General features: G+C 50.5%; 1 protein-coding gene across 1 annotated transcript in view; it reads left to right on the plus strand.

Moving 5' to 3' along the window:
• The first annotated feature begins 12,794 nt into the window (after nt 1-12,794).
• The window catches only part of DNAJC11 (DnaJ heat shock protein family (Hsp40) member C11), a 69,204-nt gene continuing 64,691 nt past the window's right edge, over nt 12,795-17,307 (plus strand). Inside the window, exon 1 of the mRNA XM_029065375.2 lies at nt 12,795-12,904. Coding sequence (XP_028921208.1) covers nt 12,833-12,904 — 72 coding nt within the window. The 5' untranslated portion in view covers nt 12,795-12,832. The remainder of the gene's footprint in view (nt 12,905-17,307) is intronic.

Here is a 17,307-nt window from a genome sequence, read left to right on the forward strand (position 1 = left end):
ACAAGAATGCCTTGACTCGGCTAGGGTAGCAGGCTAAGTCTTCCAGGACCTTAGAGTTCCAGTGTTAGAACCAGGTTCGATGGTGACTCCGAAAAACCACTAAGAAATGGGATTGAGAGGAAAGCCGTCTTCTTCCGATTCTTCTCCCGATCCTATTTTCCTGAAAGCGTCAGCCAAATGGGGAGGGAGTTACGGGGAACCCAGACTGAGTCTAAATACATTTCTCTGTGCCATCGCAGGGCTCTTATGGAAGCCAGATTTCACGTGGAACCTTCTCCTTTGCAAAAGCTAATATTCACTCTGACTTCTATAAGGTTTCATTACCACCACGACGTGGTAAGGGAAGCCATTTTTTTTTTTCTGAAACCTTTTCTCCTAGATGCTGTACGCCTTCAAATTCCATCCAGTAGATATATTTTAAAATCCATTTTTGGGTTAGGCTGGGACCGTATGGCTGCCCTCTGCTGGCTAGAGAATCGGAGCCCTGTGATTATAGGATATCAACAGGGCGGCCTTTCCTCCAACTCACCTCTCTCCCATCTCCGGTTCTATTTTGGGGCCGGGGAAGCTTTTGACTGGGAAACGCTCTTTTTTCAGCTCTTGTTGCCTCTGAAATGATCTTGGCAAACCACCTATGTAAGAAACTGAGGAGTAAGTATGGGAACATCTACTTATGTTCACAAAGGTCACCCAAAAAAAATCTCCACGGAGGAAAATGCAATAGAAAAGTACTTCCTCAGCAGGGTGCATTATTAGCAATTGTTTCTGACCTGGAGTCTAAAATCTCCCCGCCATCCTCTGGTCCCTTTATACATCCCGTAACAGGTTTGAGCTTAACCCTTTCTGAGCTCTCAGCGGCAGTGTCTTAAATGGGCCGGAGACGACATTCGTCATCAACAAAATAGCTAGAAGAAATGAGGAGATGGACGGGCTATTAACTTTAATAATTATGAGCCAGCAAAACTGTCATCCAAGTTCTCCCTGTCGGAGCTCTAGAAGCGGCACACGCTTCAAGCATTTGGCTGTCCTGAGGCGGGGGAAAAATAATGGCCTCCCCATCTCCCCAAAATGGCCACCCCAGACATTCACGATGCTGTGTTTGTTACACCAGCAACCCACACACCATAATGCCACCAAAGGGAAGTCAGCCTGAGCCCGCCCAAGTCTAGGACGTTTCTCTGGAAAGATCCCTCACCCTCCCTGCACTTCACTCCAGAGCCAGTATACCATAAGCTCTCAATAAATCCCATTGATTGATTTCTTTAAGCGCTTACTATGGGCAAAGCACTGTTCTAAGCGCTGGAGTCGATACAAGTTCATCAGGTTGGACACAGTCCCTGTCCTACATGGGTCTCAGAGTCTAAGTAGAAGAGAGTAGGAATTAATCCCAATTTTACAGTTGAGGAAACTGAGGCACTGAGAGGTTCAGTGACTTGACCAAGGTCAAACAGCAAGCATTTGGAGGAACCAAAGCTAGAACCCAGGTTCTCTGACTCCCAGGCCTATGCTCTTTCCCCTAGGCCATGCTTATCTAGCAAATGGGCAGGAACTGTCTCTATCTGTTGCCGATTTGTACATTTTAAGCGCTTAGTACAGTGTTCTGCACATAGTAAGCGCTCAATAAATACTATTGAATGAATGAATCAATTGTATTTATTGAGTGCTTACTCTATGCAGAGCACTGTACTAAGTCCTTGGGAGAGTTCAATACAACAGAATGAGTAGACATGTTCCCTGCCCACAACAAGCTCTCTAGACTGTAAGCTCGTCCCTCTGGACTGTAAGCTCAGTGTGGGCAGGGAATCTATCTGTTTAGAGTTATTTGGTACTCTCGAGTTCTTGGTACAGTGCTCTGCACACGATAAGTGCTCAATAAATATGATTGAATGAATGAACAAACGAGGTCTTGAAGGCAGGCTCAGCTTCTGAGCAGCAGGAGCCAAGGCAGAGGAGGCAGTTTTGTTTTTTCAGTTGTCCCCTGCGCCTTGCTTACACCCCCTGACAGGGCACCCTGAAGCGGCTCCTTCTATTGTTTACCATCTGAAGTCGCCCCCTCTAGAAGCCACGGTGATGGAAGAGAGCGAGGTAAATCCCCTGCAAATTGGGAACGCTGACTCCAAGTCAATCAACTAGCCAACAGAATTGGTTGAGAGCTAAGGAAACCATGCAGTTATTCAAGATAGAGCCTGAGATGGGTTCCATTCCCGGCTCTACCGATCACCTCTGTGCGTGACCTTGGGCAAGTCGCTTAACTTCTCCGGGCTTCAGTTTCCTCATCTGTAAAATGGGGATTCAATCCCTGTTCTCCCTGCTCCTTTGACTGTGAGCCCCAGGTGGGAAAGGGACTGAGTCCAGTGTGATTAAATTGTACCGACCCCAGGATTTAGAACGGTGCTTGATGCATAGTAAGTGCTTAACAAAAACCATCATCAGTTTTTTATTATTATTGTTGGGGTTTTTTATTTTATTATTTTTTATTATTTTATTTATTATTGCCCCCTGGGGTTTCCCTAGTTAAAATTCCCCCTTTTGGGTTTTCCTCAGCCTGTGTTGGTCCCAACTATAGCCTACCCACCCGGGGACTGTCCTCAAGCTGAATATGCTAGAGGTTTCTGAAAATTACAGTCCCCAGGGTTTTGTTCTCCCTTAAGAAGCATTTCCCAGCTAGAGCATCCCAAAATTGCCAGCCATTCTCTGCCACTATCCAATGACTTGAAATGTTTTCCTCAAACTGGCTGGAGTACAGGTGTCTAGCCCAGCCCCAGCGCAGAATAGCTGCCTTTAGGGAAGAATTTTCCATCCGCTCTCTGACTGCCTACCCCAAAGACACAGATCCCCAAGACACACCAGGAATTTCTTTTGATTCTAAGAAAGGTACTGAGTACTTCACCAAAAGTGAAGGTTGACTTGAAAATTGGGTGAAAGAACAAACGAGTGATATGAATTGAACAACCAAGAATGCTACAATTCAAAACACCATCATCACAAGATGAAAAGCGTAAGGGAAAATTCAGTTACAAAACCCTCTTTTAGACTTTCCTCTCTTTTAGACTTCCTCCAAAACTGAAATACTGAGAGCCTTAGGTTGCAGAAAGCTATCATATACTTGCTTCCGCCTCCATGGGGCTTTTTACCAAACCCTGCCAAATAAAGTTAGGAGATTTCTTACCTGCAGCTTGGTCTAATGGATAGAATATTAATTATTCTAATTAATCCTCATTAATCATCATAATAACTGATTGATTGACCCACAACCCATCCTTCTCAGGCTTCTCTATATGTGGGACCCCCAGAGACAGGCCTGTATGGCCCAGGTCTAAAATCACCCTGAGGAATGATGGAACCCAGAGAATTTTCAACTCTCCTTCAGTCATTCAACCAGTCAGTTGTATTTATTGAGTGCTCACTGTGTGCAGAGCAGTGTACTAAGCTCTGGCTGATTACCAGCAGTGGCAACTGCAAGGCTGAACTGAACATCTACTGAGAGCTGAACACTATAGTGAGCATCTAATGGGTGCAGAACATTGCAAGAGCCACTTGGAAACATGCATACATCCCTTAAGGAATGTACATTCTAATGACCATAAATTCCCAAATATAAAGAGTAACTGTAGAGATTCAAATGATAGAAGATAGCGTTATTAAATGATAATAAAAGTAAACTAATAAATTCCTAACAAATAAAGAGACACACATGTGGGCGTTGTTGGCCGGTGAACTCCCTGGCAATGTCGCCTCGAGACTGGAGTCAGCTATAGAGAGTAAAGAGTAATAATAGTAATGATAATGATGGTATTTGTTAAGCGCTTACTATGCGCCAAGCACTGTTCTAAGCACTGGGGAAGATGCAGGGTATTCAGGTTGTCTCACGTGGGGCTCACGGTCTTAGTCCTCATTTTACAGATGAGGTAACTGAGACACAGAGAAGTTATGTGACTTGTCCAAAGTCACACAGCTGACAAGTGGCAGAGCCGGGATTAGAATCCACGTCCTCTGACTCCCAAGCCCAGGGTCTTGTCACTAAGACACGCTGCTTCTCTTCAGAGAGAGGAGAGTAGAACTGATCGAGAGCCTCACGCCGCCCCTCCACTTGCTGCATCCCTCTAGACTGTAAGCCCGTTGTGGGCTTGGAATGTGTCTCCTTATTTTTATATCGAACTCTCCCAAGGGCCTAGTACAGCACTCTGCACACGGTAAGCGCTCAATAAATACGATTGACTGACAGATTGCTTCACAGCCTGAGTCAGTCTTAGATCAACCTCCTCTGGACTGTAAGCTCATTGTGGGCAGGGAATGTGTCTGCTTATTGTTATATTGTACTCTCCCAAGTGCTTAGTAGAGGGTTCTGCACACAGTAAGCCTTCAATAAATATTGAATGAATCAATCAGTCATCAGGCCTTTGACCTGCCGTGCGTGCGGCACCCACCCTGACCTCCGGAGAGAACCCCCGAGACCAGATGTGGAAATGGAAGGGGGAAGAGTCACATCCCAAGGCCCCTTACCCCTGTAGAGCGATCGCGACCAGGGAGAGCCCCCAGACAGGGCAAGCTGAGGGAGACGAGGCAGAAGCAGGTGGGAAGGACCTGTCCTGGACCCGGTGACAAGAGAATAATAAAAAGATTATAGGTCATTTCTCCTCCCGAATTATAGAGCAGGTGCGGGGAGGCAGCTCCTGACACGGGAGGACAGACTCGGACAGACAGCTCGCCTCCTCTCCCAGCGTTGCCATGATCACTCGGAAGCGGAGGAAGCAATGAATGACCTCCAGCACACGTTCCGAGGGCACCAGCGCGGGGCAGAGCAGTCATTAAACGCAGGCAGCTTCCTCAGAGGCTAAATGCAGCCCCTGTGTTGGGAGACCAAATGTTTTTGGGTCATTCTGAATATGAACAGTAGAGATAAATTTTGTTACATCTTCGGTTTAAAGATAAGAGAAAGCGATAATGGATTTTTTTAGACTTTGCTTTACTGCTGTGGGATAAATTGCTTTGTGGCTTCGCCCAACGAGAAGGAAAGAGCAAATGTGCAGGGCAGGGAGCTGAAATCACAGCTGAGTCCCGCCTGCCGCTTTGGTGAGGTGAGCTGTTTTTTAACTTAGAAAATGGCATTGCTCCTGAATTTCCATTATTTCTCCCAACATATAACAAGCTTCTTCAAGGGGAAGAAACAGATAGCCTATCTCCGGTGCAAAGCGCACAACAAACCCGTTCTCGGGGCTGGGTTGAGACGAAGACTTCCTTTCCATTTCTCATCATCACACTCTCAGTAGTCTACTGCCGAATCGTATGGACAAGGGAGAGGAGCAGGGCAGAAGATCCCCCAGCCCCAATCCATCTGCTTTGGGTGGTGGCAGAAAACAGGTCCCTCGGCCTCCAGAACATTGAGCTGGGCTTTGCTTAAAAAAACAAAACCTGTCATTCCATTTCTGGGATCCTCAGAGACAGCGCTGCCTGGAGAACCGAAATAATAAATAGAAATTCTCGTATTTACTAAGCACTTATTAGGTGCCAAGGGCTGAATGGATGCAAGATTATCGGTCCAGGCCCAGTCCCTGCTCCGCACGGGCTCTCGATCGATCTCGTCTTCATTAAAAAGGTGAGGAAACTGAGGCCCAGGAAGGGTAAGTGATTTTCATTCATTCATTCATTCAATCGTATTTATTGAGCGCTTACTGTGTGCAGAGCACTGTACTAAGTGCTTGGAAAGTACAATTTGGCAGCAGATAGAGACAATCCCTACCCAACAACGGGCTCACAGTCTAGAAGGGGGAGACAGACAACAAAACAAAACAAGTGGACCAAGATCACGCAGCAAGTCCGTGGCACAACTGGCATTAAATATAGGTCTCCTGATTCCTCATCCCATGGGATTTCCATGAGGCTAGAGAGCAGAATGAAGTATCAGATTGCTCACCACAGCTTTCCACCCTTTCCCTAACCTAAAGTGGGTGTCAATTGGCAATCTGACCTTGTTGACCTTCTGCCACACCAAGTGTCTGATTCCAAATTCTGCCCTTAAGCCTCCTTCATTTTTGCTGTGAAGAAAAGGCGGAAGCCCCACCAAAAAATTGTCCAAACCGCGGATAGGATAGGAGGGAATGCGAAGCCTGGCCTCATAGGCTCTCTCCAGCCCGTCGAAGAACAAGAGTTTAATTCAGCGTGGCAAGCCCAAACGGTGGTCAGTTCTCGCTCACCTAACACTCCTAGACAACCCATCCCGGCACATCGGCAGGCCGCCAGCCAAAGTGTTCTGAAAGCGCCAGGCTAGAGAAGGAACGTTGCCGAGGTCCATATGGCAAACATCTGGGCAGAGATAAGGAAGTGGGAGAAATTGACTCTTCAAACCTGCTGGCAGGTGGTTGGGTGGTCCCGGTCGGGGAGGGGGGCTCTTGTGAAGGGCAACGGGGATGAGCCTGGACTGAGAGTCTGCTAATGAACAGACACGATGGAGAAATAATGAAAAGAGGGAGCAGGTAGGTAGGCACCAAACAGGTGGCCAGAACATGGCCGCTTCCCCAACGCTCCTGCCCGCCCTCTCTGCCAATTTCCAAAACATTTCAATAATTTAGGTTACATAACCATGACACTTTTCATAATGTACCAAAAGAGGGGAACCCGGGTTTAAATTAATTAGACTCCACAGTGAAATTTTGGAGACCCAAATTTACATGAAAATGACTCTCCCAAACAGAGCGCTGTAAGGTATGTAAACCTGCCAGAGGCAATTTCACTAGGAAGCAAAACGGATGCAGCCTCAGCAGGAAGGCAACCAAGTTGTGACAGGGTGTTTATAAAATATATGGCGGTAATGAAAACGAGTTGGGGCGGCCCTCCTTGCCGTCTACGAAGGAGAAGGAAGCCGGCGAGCAGGGGGGACAGCCGGAGGGGATATCCGGAAGAGATCGAGAAGGGTCAAAACTGGAACGAAGACAGTCGAGTGAGTCTCGGGGTTTTTTTCCTTCGAAGGGGCGAAGGAAACAGCAGAGAGAAATAAGCAGGTGGGAGCCACCTTCGCGGCAAATGCCTGGGATGGAAAAGTCCTGCTGGGTGATGGCGGTAGGAGGGGACTTGGGGATTTGGGATGAGTTGGGCGAGGAGTGGGCGGCTGGCTGGATGTGCGGCCCCGGAGCGAGGGACCTCATTATCCCACCTGATGGGAAACTGCTCTGTGAATGAGTGAGTCAGACACCCTACGGGCAACGGAGGGCCAGGAGGCAGAAGGAAGAGAATAAACTGGGAGTTTGGAAGTACTGTTGGGGGAGGCCTCCACCCTCCCGAGTGATGGCAAACTCCAGAGGATTTCCATTTATTTATTTATTTATATGTGGGTATTCGTTAAGTGCTTCCTATGAACGAGGCACTGTACAAAGCGCTGGTGTAGATACGAGCTAATCAGGTTGGACACAGTCCACCTCCCACATGGGGCTCACAGTCCTAAGCCCCATTTTATAGATGAGCTAAATAAGGCCCAGAGAATAATAAATAATAAACAAGGTATTCGTTAAGCACTTACTATGTGCCAGGCACCAACTGTGAGCCCATCATCGGGCAGGGATTGTCTCTATCTGTTGCCGAATAGTACATTCCAAGCGCTTAGTGCAGTGCTCTGCACATAGTAAGCGCTCAATAAATACTATTGAATGAATTCTAAGTGCTGGGGTGGATACAAGCAAATGGGCTTGCACACAGTCCCTGCACCACCTGGCGCTCACAGTCTCAATATCCATTTTACAAATGATGTAACTGAGCCCCAGAGAAGCAAAGTGACTTGCCCAAGGTCATGCATTGTCATTTCAGGAGTTCGGTAGGTATAAAAAGCTGGCCAAACATCTAAATTCCCTTTGAAGAGTTGGTTAACTTGTTTTGTTTAAATGTATTCACTGAGTATTGCTTCTCAACATAATGGACTTCAGGAGGTTTTGGAGTGTGTGATATATATCTCTTTTACGTACATATGCACATCATTTAGACTGTGAGCCCATCTTTGGTCAGGGATTGTCTCTGTCTGTTGCCGAATTGTACATTCCAAGCGTTTAGTACAGTGCTCTGCACATAGTAAGCGCTCAATAAATACTGTTGAATGAATGAATGAATGAATGCATTAGACGAGTGGCGGAGCCGGAATTAGAACCCAGCTCCTTCTGACGCCCAGGCCGGCGCCTTAACCACTGGGCCGGGCCCTCCCAACTCCTCCTTCAGGAGGGATTCCTCCACATCCAGGACTGAGGAGAGGCGCGGCTCAGGTTTCAAGAGTAAGCGGGCAATTTTTATGGGATCGGTGAAACCGTGAGGCTTCTAGAATTGGCTTGTTGCTTTTAAAGCCCCAGACCCTCCTGGAATAGGGAAGGGTGTTCCATGGCTGTGCGACACGGTGGAGCACTCGTAATCTCCCTGTGGGCAGGGAATGTGTCTACCAAGTCCGTTATCTTGTACTCTCCAAGGCGCTTAGTGCAGTGCTCTGCCCACAGTAAGCGCTCAATAAATATGATGGATCGACTGACCGATAGGGCGTAACTTGGGCCCAATGGATGGTTTGTGGAGAAATCCAATCTCTTCCTTCACTTGGGCCGGCACAGACACCGCTTAACCCCCAGCCTCTTGATTACCACCTTCTCACAGAACCCTCTCCTCCCCGTCTTAGGGACAGCCCCTTCTTTTCCCCTTTCCTCAGTTTCCTTCTCCCAACTCTGCTTTTCTCAGCGTCCCACCACCACTCTTCTACCCCAACTCTCCTAGGTAGACCCCTCTCCATCTTCCCCTACCCCGACCAGCCTCCAGCCCCTTACCTCCACCTTCTCCCCTCACCCTGCCGAGAAGCAGCGTGGCCGAGTGGCGAGAGCCCGGGTTTGGGAGTCGGGAGGACAGGGGTTCTAATCCCGGCACCGCCACTTGTCTGCTGGGTGACCTTGGGCAAGTCCCTTAACTTCTCTCCACCTCAGTTACCTCCTCCGTAAAATGGGGATTAAGACTGGGAGCCCCACGTGGGACAACCTGATTACCTTGTATCTGCCCTAGCACTTGGAACGGTGCTTGGCACATAGTAAGCGCTTAACAAATACCATCATTATTATTATCATTATTATTCATTCATTCATTTAATCATATTTATTGAACACTTACTGTGTGCAGAGCACCATGCTAAGTGCTTGGAAAGTACAATTCAGCAACAACTAGAGACAATCCCCACCCAACAACGGGCTCACAGTCTAGAAGGGGGAGACAGACAACAAAACAAATAAAGAGGCATCAATAGCATCAATATAAATAGAATTACAGATATATACACATCATTTATAAAATAAATAGAATAATAAATATCTAAATATATACACAAGTGCCGCGGGGAGGGGGATAGAGCAGAGGGAGGGAGTCGGGGTGATGGGGAGGAGAGGAGGAGCAGAGGAAAAGGGGGGCTAATCCCAGCTCCACCACTTGCCTGCTATGTGACCTTGGCAAGTCACTTAACCGCTCTGAGCCTCAGTTACCTCGTCTGTAAAATGGCGATTAAAACTGAGACCCCCATGGGGGACATCCTGATTACCTTGTATCTCTCTCAGTGCTTAGAACAGTGCTTGGCACATAGTAAGTGCTTAACAAACACCATCATTACTGTTATTATTCTAATCCCGGCTCCATTATTTTTTTTTTTGTTGGTATTTATTAAGCGCTTACTATGTGCAGAGCACTGTTCTAAGCGCTGGGGTATACAAGGTAATCAGGTTGTCCCACATGAGGCTCACAATCTTCATCCCCATTTTACAGATGAGGTAACTGAGGCACAGAGAAGTTAAGTGACTTGCCCACAGCCACACAGCTGACAAGTGGCAGAGCTGGGATTCGAACCCATGACCTCTGGCTCCCAAGCCCATGCTCTTTCCACTGAGCCATGCTGCTTCTCTAAGCTGCTTCACTACTTGTCAACTGTGTGATTTAGGCAAGTCACTTAACTTCTCTGTGCCTGTTACCACATCTGTAAAAGGGAGTTTAAAACTGTGAGCCGCATGAGGGCCAACCTCATGACCTTGTATCTCCCCCAGTGCTTAGAACAGTGCTTGGCACATAGTAAGCGCTTAACAAATACCAGTATTATTATTATTATTATTCTAATCCTGGCTTTGCCACTTGTCTACTGTGTGACCTTGGGGAAGCCACTTAACTGTTCTGGGCCTCGGTGACCTCATGTGTAAAATGGAATTTAAGACCGTGAGCCCCACGTGGGACACCCTATTACCTTGTATCTACCTCAGGGCTTGAACAGTGCAGCGTGGCTCAGTGGAAAGAGCCTAGGCTTCGGAGTCAGAGGTCATGAGTTCGACTCCCGGCTCTGCCGCTTGTATCCTGGCTCTGCCACTTGTCAGCTGTGTGACTGTGGGCAAGTCACTTCGCTTCTCTGTGCCTCAGTTACCTCATCTGTAAAATGGGGATTAACTGTGAGCCTCACATGGGACAACCTGATTACCCTGGATCTACCCCAGCGCTTAGAACAGTACTCTGCACATAGTAAGCGCCTAACAAATACCAACATTATTACATAATAAGCGTTTAACAAATACTATCATTACTATGATTATTATTCTAATCCCGGCTCTACCACGTGTCTGCTGTGTGACCTTGGCCAAGCCACTTAACTGCTTTGGGCCTCAGCGACTTCATCTGTAAAATGGGAATTAAGACCGGGAGCCCCACGTCTAGGAGCCCCTATTACCTTGTATCTACCTCAGTGCTTGGCACAGAGTAAGTGCTTAACAAATACCATCATTATTATTATTACTATTATTATCAGCAACAAATAGAGACAATCACTACCCGACAACAGGCTACTATTATTACTATTACTACTACAGCGTGGCTCAGTGGAAAGAGCACGGGCCTTGGAGTCAGAGGTCATGGGTTCGAATCCCGGCTAGGCCACTTGTCAGCTGTGTGACTGTGGGCAAGTCACTTCACTTCTCTGCATCTCAGTTCCCTCATCTGTAAAATGGGGATTAAAAGTGTGTGAGCCCCACGTGGGACAACCTGATTCCCCTGTGTCTACCTCAGCGCTTAGAACAGTGCTCGGCACATAGTAAGCGCTTAACAAATGCCAACATTATTAATCCCGACTCTACCCCTTGTCTGCTGAGTGACCTTGGCCAAGACACTTAACTGCTCTGGGCCTCAGTGACCTCATCTGTAAAGTGGGGATTAAGACCGTGAGTCCCACATGGGACGATCTGATGACCTTGTAACTACCCCAGTGCTTGGAACAGTGTTTGGCTCCAGGAGGCCTTCCCAGACTGAGCCCCCCTTTTCCCCTGCTCCTCCTCCCCTCCCCATCGCCCCGACTCCCTCCCTCTGTTCTACCCCCTTCCCCGCCCCACAGCACTTGTGTATATATGTACATATTTATAATTTTATTCCTGTGTATATACCTATAATTCTATTTATTTAAATCGATGCCACTGATGCCTGTCTACTGGTTTTGCTTTGTTTTTATATTGATGTTATTCGTCGTCTGCCTCCCCCCTTCTAGATTGTGAGCCCGTTGTTGGGCAGGGTGGTCTCTGTTGCTGAATTGTAACGAGGCTCAGTGGAAAGAGCCTGGGCTTGGGAGTCAGAGGTCATGGATTCGAATCCCGGATGGGTGACTGTGGGCAAGTCATTTCACTTCTCTGGGCCTCAGTGACCTCATCTGCAAAATGGGGATTAACTGTGAGTCCCACGTGGGGCAACCTGATTACCCCGGATCTACCCCAGCGCTTAGAACAGTGCTCGGCACATAGTAAGCGCTTAACAAATGCCATCATTATTATTAGTAGTCTCCAAGCGCTTAGTACAGTGGTGGCATATGTTAAGCGCTTACTATGGGCAAAGCACTGTACAAGTGCTCTGCACACCTTATGCGCTCGATCAATCCGATTGAATGAACACAGTAAGGGCTGGACTTCTCTGGGCCTCAGTTCCCTCATCTGTAAAATGGGGATGAAGACTGAGAGTCTCACTTGGGACAACCCGATGACCCTGTCTCTCCCCCAGCGCTTAGAACAGAGCTCTGCACACAGGAAGCGCTTAACAAATACCACCATTATTATTATTAGTCTCCAAGCGCTTAATACGATGGCATATTTTTTAAGCGTGGCTCAGTGGAAAGAGCCCGGGCCTGGGAGTTAGAGGTCATGGGTTCGAATCCCCGCTCTGCCACTTGTCAGCTGTGGGACTGTGGGCGAGTCACTTTGCTTCTCTGGGCCTCAGTGGCCTCATCTGTAAAATGGGGGTGAAGACTGACAGCCTCATGGGGGACCACCTGATGACCCTGGATCTATCCCCCCGCTCTGCCACTTGTCAGCTGTGGGACCGTGGGCGAATCACTTCGCTTCTCTGGGCCTCAGTGGCCTCCTCTGTAAAATGGGGATGAAGACTGACAGCCTCATGTGGGACCACCTGATGCCCCTGCCTCTCCCCCCAGCGCTTAGAACAGTGCTCTGCACCTAGGAAGCGCTTAACAAATACCAACATTATTATGATGACGAAAACCATCCTCATTATTATGCTTATCACCCTCCCTCTTGCCCTCGACGCCTCTTCTTCTCTCCCCCAGTTCAGTCCTTGAACTTGGCCCCTCCCCCCCTTCCCCGAGGGCCCCAAGCCGGGGAGGCCACGGAGCATGCGCGCGAGCGCGCGCGCAGACAGATTCCCCCCGCCCCCCCCCCGCGCGCCACCGCGCATGCGCTCCCCCGTTGGGGCGGCCGCAGCGCCCCTCCGAGCCGCGAGGGGCCGCTGTGCGTCGTCGGCGGCGGCGGCGGCGGCGCCGCTCCGCCTCGTGCGCGCGGCCGCGGGGTCAAAGGTGGCGAAGATGGCGGCGGCCTTGGGGGAGGAGGAGCTGGACAATGAGGACTATTACTCGCTGCTGAACGTGCGGAGGGAGGTGAGGCCGTCCCCCCCGCCGCCCCCCGCCCCCGTCCCGCCGGCTCGCGGAGGGACTCGGGGCCGAGGCCCCGCCGCGGGAAGCGGGGAGAGGCCGGCGCGGGGGAGGCCGCGGGCGCCGAGGCCGCGTGACCCTGCAGCCGCCTCCGCCGCCGCCGCCCCCGCCCCGCCCGCCCGGCCTTCTTCTCCTCCTCCTCCTCCTCCTCCTTCGCCCCGGCCGCCTCCTCCTCCTCGCCCTGGCCTCTTCGCCCCAATGTTCTCCTCCTCGCCCCAGTCTCCTTCTCCTCCTCCTTTGCTTGGTCTCCTCCTCCTCGCCCAGTTCTCCTCCTCCTTCTCCCTGGCCTCCTCCTTCTTCTCCTCTCCCCGTCCTCCCCGTCCTCCTCCTCTCTCCGGCCTCCTCTTCCTCCTCCTCCGCCCGCTCTCCTCCTTTTCTCCCCAGCTTCCTCCTCCTCCTTCCCCTTCTCCCCGTCCTCCCCCTCCTCCCCCCGCCCTCCTCCTCTCTCCATCCTCCTCCTCCTCTCTCCATCCTCCTCCTCCTCTTCCCGTCCTCCTCCTCTCCCCGTCCTCCTCCTCCTCCTCTCCCCGGTCTCTTCTTCCTCCTCCTCTCCCCGGTCTCTTCTTCCTCCTTCTCTCCCCGGTCTCTTCTTCCTCCTTCTCCGCCCGGCCTCCTCCTTTTCTCCCCAGCTTCCTCCTCCTGCCCCTCCTCCCCCCGTCCTCCTCCTCCTCCTCCTCCTCTCTCCATCCTCCTCCTCCTTCTCCTCGCCCCAGCTTCCTTCTCCTCTCCTCGTCCTCTCCCTGCTCCTCCCGGTCTCCTCCTCCTGCTGGTGCCCCCGGGGCCCCCCGCCCCCGCCAGCGCGGGGTCCTCTCTGCCCCCGGGGGTTGGGGGGGTGTCCCTCCCTCTCCCACCCCAACAGAGCGGCGCCGGGGAAACTGAGGCGGGGGCGAGGGGCGGAGGCGAGGTGAGACCTCGGGGGTCGGACCCCTGGGCGGCCCGGCCCAGCAGGCTGCCCCTTCCCGAGGCTCCCTTTGGGCCGCCGGGTCCCGCCTTCGTCCGCCGGGGCCAGGAACCGGACCCCGGCCTTGGGAGTCGGAGGATCTGAGTTCTAATCCCACCCCTACCCTGCTCCGTGACCTTCGGCGAGTCCCTAGACCTCGGTGCCCCAGTTTCCTCATCTGTAAAATAGGGGATTGATATTAATAATGACGGTATTTGCTAGGCGCTTGCGAGATTCATCAGGGTGGGCCACGCGGGGCTCCCCGTCTTAAACCCCATTTGACAGATGAGATCATTGAGGCGCAGTGAAGTGACTTGCCCAAAGGCACACGGCAGGCAGGTGGCGGAGCCGGGACCAGAACCCGAGACCTCTGACTCCCAAGCCCGGGCTCTTTCCACTCAGCCACGTTGCTTCTGTGAGCCCCACGTGGGTCAACCTGATGACCTTGTAACCACCCCAGCGCTTAGAACGGTGTTTGGCGCGTGGTAAGCGCTTAACAAATCCCCTCATTATTATTGTTAGCTGCAGACCGGCCTCGCTGATCGAGATGCGGAGCCATAACCATCGGACTTTCGTTTCCATTTTTCCCAGGGCAGGGAGAGAAGCTCCCCCACCCCGTAGCCCCCCCGACCCCGAGGTAATGATGCCCAGAGCCGTTGGCCTGGGTTAGCCCTGCCCAAGGTCACAAGGTGAATCCGGGGCAAAGCAGGAACTGTAACGCGCAGCCCCAGCGTCTGCCACGTGTGGCTTCTGGAGGTCGAGCCCTCTGCCTTCTTGATAATCCCCGAGGGATTTTCTCGTGAGAAAGAGCCAACACCCACGTGGTCTCGAGCCTGTGTCTTAATAATGATCCTCAACCCGTTGGGCTTCGGGCCAGAAACCGTCCATCCAATCCCCACTCTGACCCTGACCCTCTGGATGACCTTGGGCCGGTCGCTTCACCTAATTAAAGTCCCCGAGCCAACCCATTCCTGGCTAAAACCAGATCGGCGTTTCGTCTCGGGCGGTAGCCGCTGGATCCTTTGGAGGAACGTCGCGGAGATCGCCTTACTAGACAACCATCCTAACAGTTGGGGCACGTACCGATCGAATGATCGGTCGAGTTTGTCGAGCACCTTCGTTGCGTTGATCTAAACGCTTGGGAGAGGACAGTCAGATTAGGACTCGGAATCCTTCCGAGTTCCCAATCTAGTGAGGAAGATCGACTCTAAAATTATAGATAGAAGGTATTAAAGATGCGTAGTATAGTAATTAAGCGATGTGGAGGATAGACCTTAAGCGCCTGCGATTGTGACTAGCAACTCGTACAGTGCTCTGCACACAGTGTGCAATCAGGAAATACGAATCGGTGATGGGAGCGGCGTATCCAGCATGCGGCGCAGAAGGGCTGAGGTAGCAGTAGAAGGGATTTAAAGCGGGGAGTTGAGAAATTCACTGGGGAAGGCTTCCTGGAGGAGATGTGATTTCGAGAGAGCTCTGAAAATTGGGAGAGTAATGGTCTGCCAGATGTGAAGGAGAAGGGCGTTCCAGACGAGGAAAAATGTAAGCAAAAGGCTGGCAGTAGAAGAGGCGAGAGTGGGACAGAGTGAGTGGATCCCTTCGCTATCACTAACATCTTCCCCCCTGCACTTTTCCCGTTAGGAACTTCTAAGATTTTAACTGATTCCCTCTTGAACCTTTCATTCATTCATTCATTCGTTCAATAGTATTTATTGAGCGCTTACTATGTGCAGAGCACTGTACAATGGACAAATCAGTAACAGAGACAGTCCCTGCCCTTTAACGGGCTTACAGTCTTATCGGGGGAGACAGACAAGAACAATAGCAATAACCTTTGTTATTTCAGGCTGGCATAGCCTTCTGTGACGGTGAATTCCATATGTTTGCCACCAGAAGCCCCTGAGACTACATATTTTGCTTTGAGAAACTTACTTATGCACCAACTTTTAATAACCCACTAGCCCCTCACTCAGAAAAATCCCAGGCAGTAAAATGAAAAAACCCCTGTTGCTTACCCCATAATGCTGACCGTACCTTGGAAGGGTACCTGGCCCAGCGGTAAAGCTTCCTTTGCCTCGGCTTTCTGAGGTGATTCGGATAGTATTCGGAGCATTGAAATTTGGTCCCGTGATTTTTATGGAGCTGATATTTGGGAGTCAGTCAATCAGTGGTATTTATTGAGCGCTTACTGTGTGCAGAGCACTGTCCTAAACACTTGGGAGAGTACAGTACAGCTGCATTGGTAGTCATATTCCCTGCCCACAAGGAGCACTCGGATTCGCTTCTTTGAAAACACTAAGTATGACCCTCTGCCCACAGTAAGTGTTCAATAAATATGATTGAATGAAAGTAATTAGCGAAGTACGAAGCAACGGGCCTTCTAGGGCAGACGGTCAAATCCGAATTAATGAGAGCCCATTTTACACCTTTCCTAGAGGCAGAGTTATGATGGAGTGTTCGGACTGTCCGGTTTATCGAGGACGGACTGCTCTCGCCTCGCAGGTTGACCCCCTTCCCTCCCCCTCCCCGCCCCCCGACCCGAAGGGGTTGGGAAGGCACTAAACCCGGGCTCCGGACCGAGTTTCCATTTCAGTTAGTCGCATTTATTGAATGCTTACTGTGTGCCCAGGACTGTACTAAACACTTGGGAGAGTACACTGTAACAGTGTAACAGGGACATTCCCTGACCACAGTGAGCTTATAGTCTAGAGGGGAAAGAGACATTATCCTCAAGAGAGATTTTATAGGGGTGAGAGGTCAAACCTAAAGTCAAAGCTTTGGAAGTTTAATTGGAGAGGAGAAAAAATGGAATCAGTTCTTTAGTTACTTGACCTGGGTTTGCTGGTTGTACAGTAACCAGGGAGAATGTCTGGTATCAGAGTTTCTCACGTCTCAGGATCCATCTCGTCTCTCCCCACCAAGGGCCCAGAGGAGGGTCGGGGAAAGCAACGTGGGCTAGTGGAAAAGAGCAGGGGCCTGGGAGTCAGAGGAGCCGGGTTCTAATCCTGGCTCCACCCCTTGCCTGCCGTGTGACCTTGGGTGAACCACTTCTTTTCTGGGCCTGTTAGCTCGTCTATAAAGTGAGGATTAAGATGGTGAGACAGAAGCATTGTCCAACCTGATCATCTTGTTTCTGCCCCAGCGCTTTAGTACAGTGCCTGGCACATAGTAACAAGTACCACTTAAAAAGAAAAAACTGAACTGGAAGAACTTGGGTGAGAAATGGCAGCAAAGCAAGGAAGGGTGGGGCACAGGAGATCAGCTTTCTCCTTTACGGCTTCCTCTTCCCCTTCATTTCTTCTCCTCGTTAGACTGTGGACCCCTGTCACTGTTCACGTGGCTCAGTTTATGTGCCGCCTAACTATAGCGACCACTCAATCACTCGTATTTATTGAGCGCTTACTGTGTG

The sequence above is a fragment of the Ornithorhynchus anatinus genome, chromosome 5, assembly GCF_004115215.2.
Source record: "Ornithorhynchus anatinus isolate Pmale09 chromosome 5, mOrnAna1.pri.v4, whole genome shotgun sequence".
In the NCBI taxonomy this organism is placed as follows: domain Eukaryota; kingdom Metazoa; phylum Chordata; class Mammalia; order Monotremata; family Ornithorhynchidae; genus Ornithorhynchus; species Ornithorhynchus anatinus.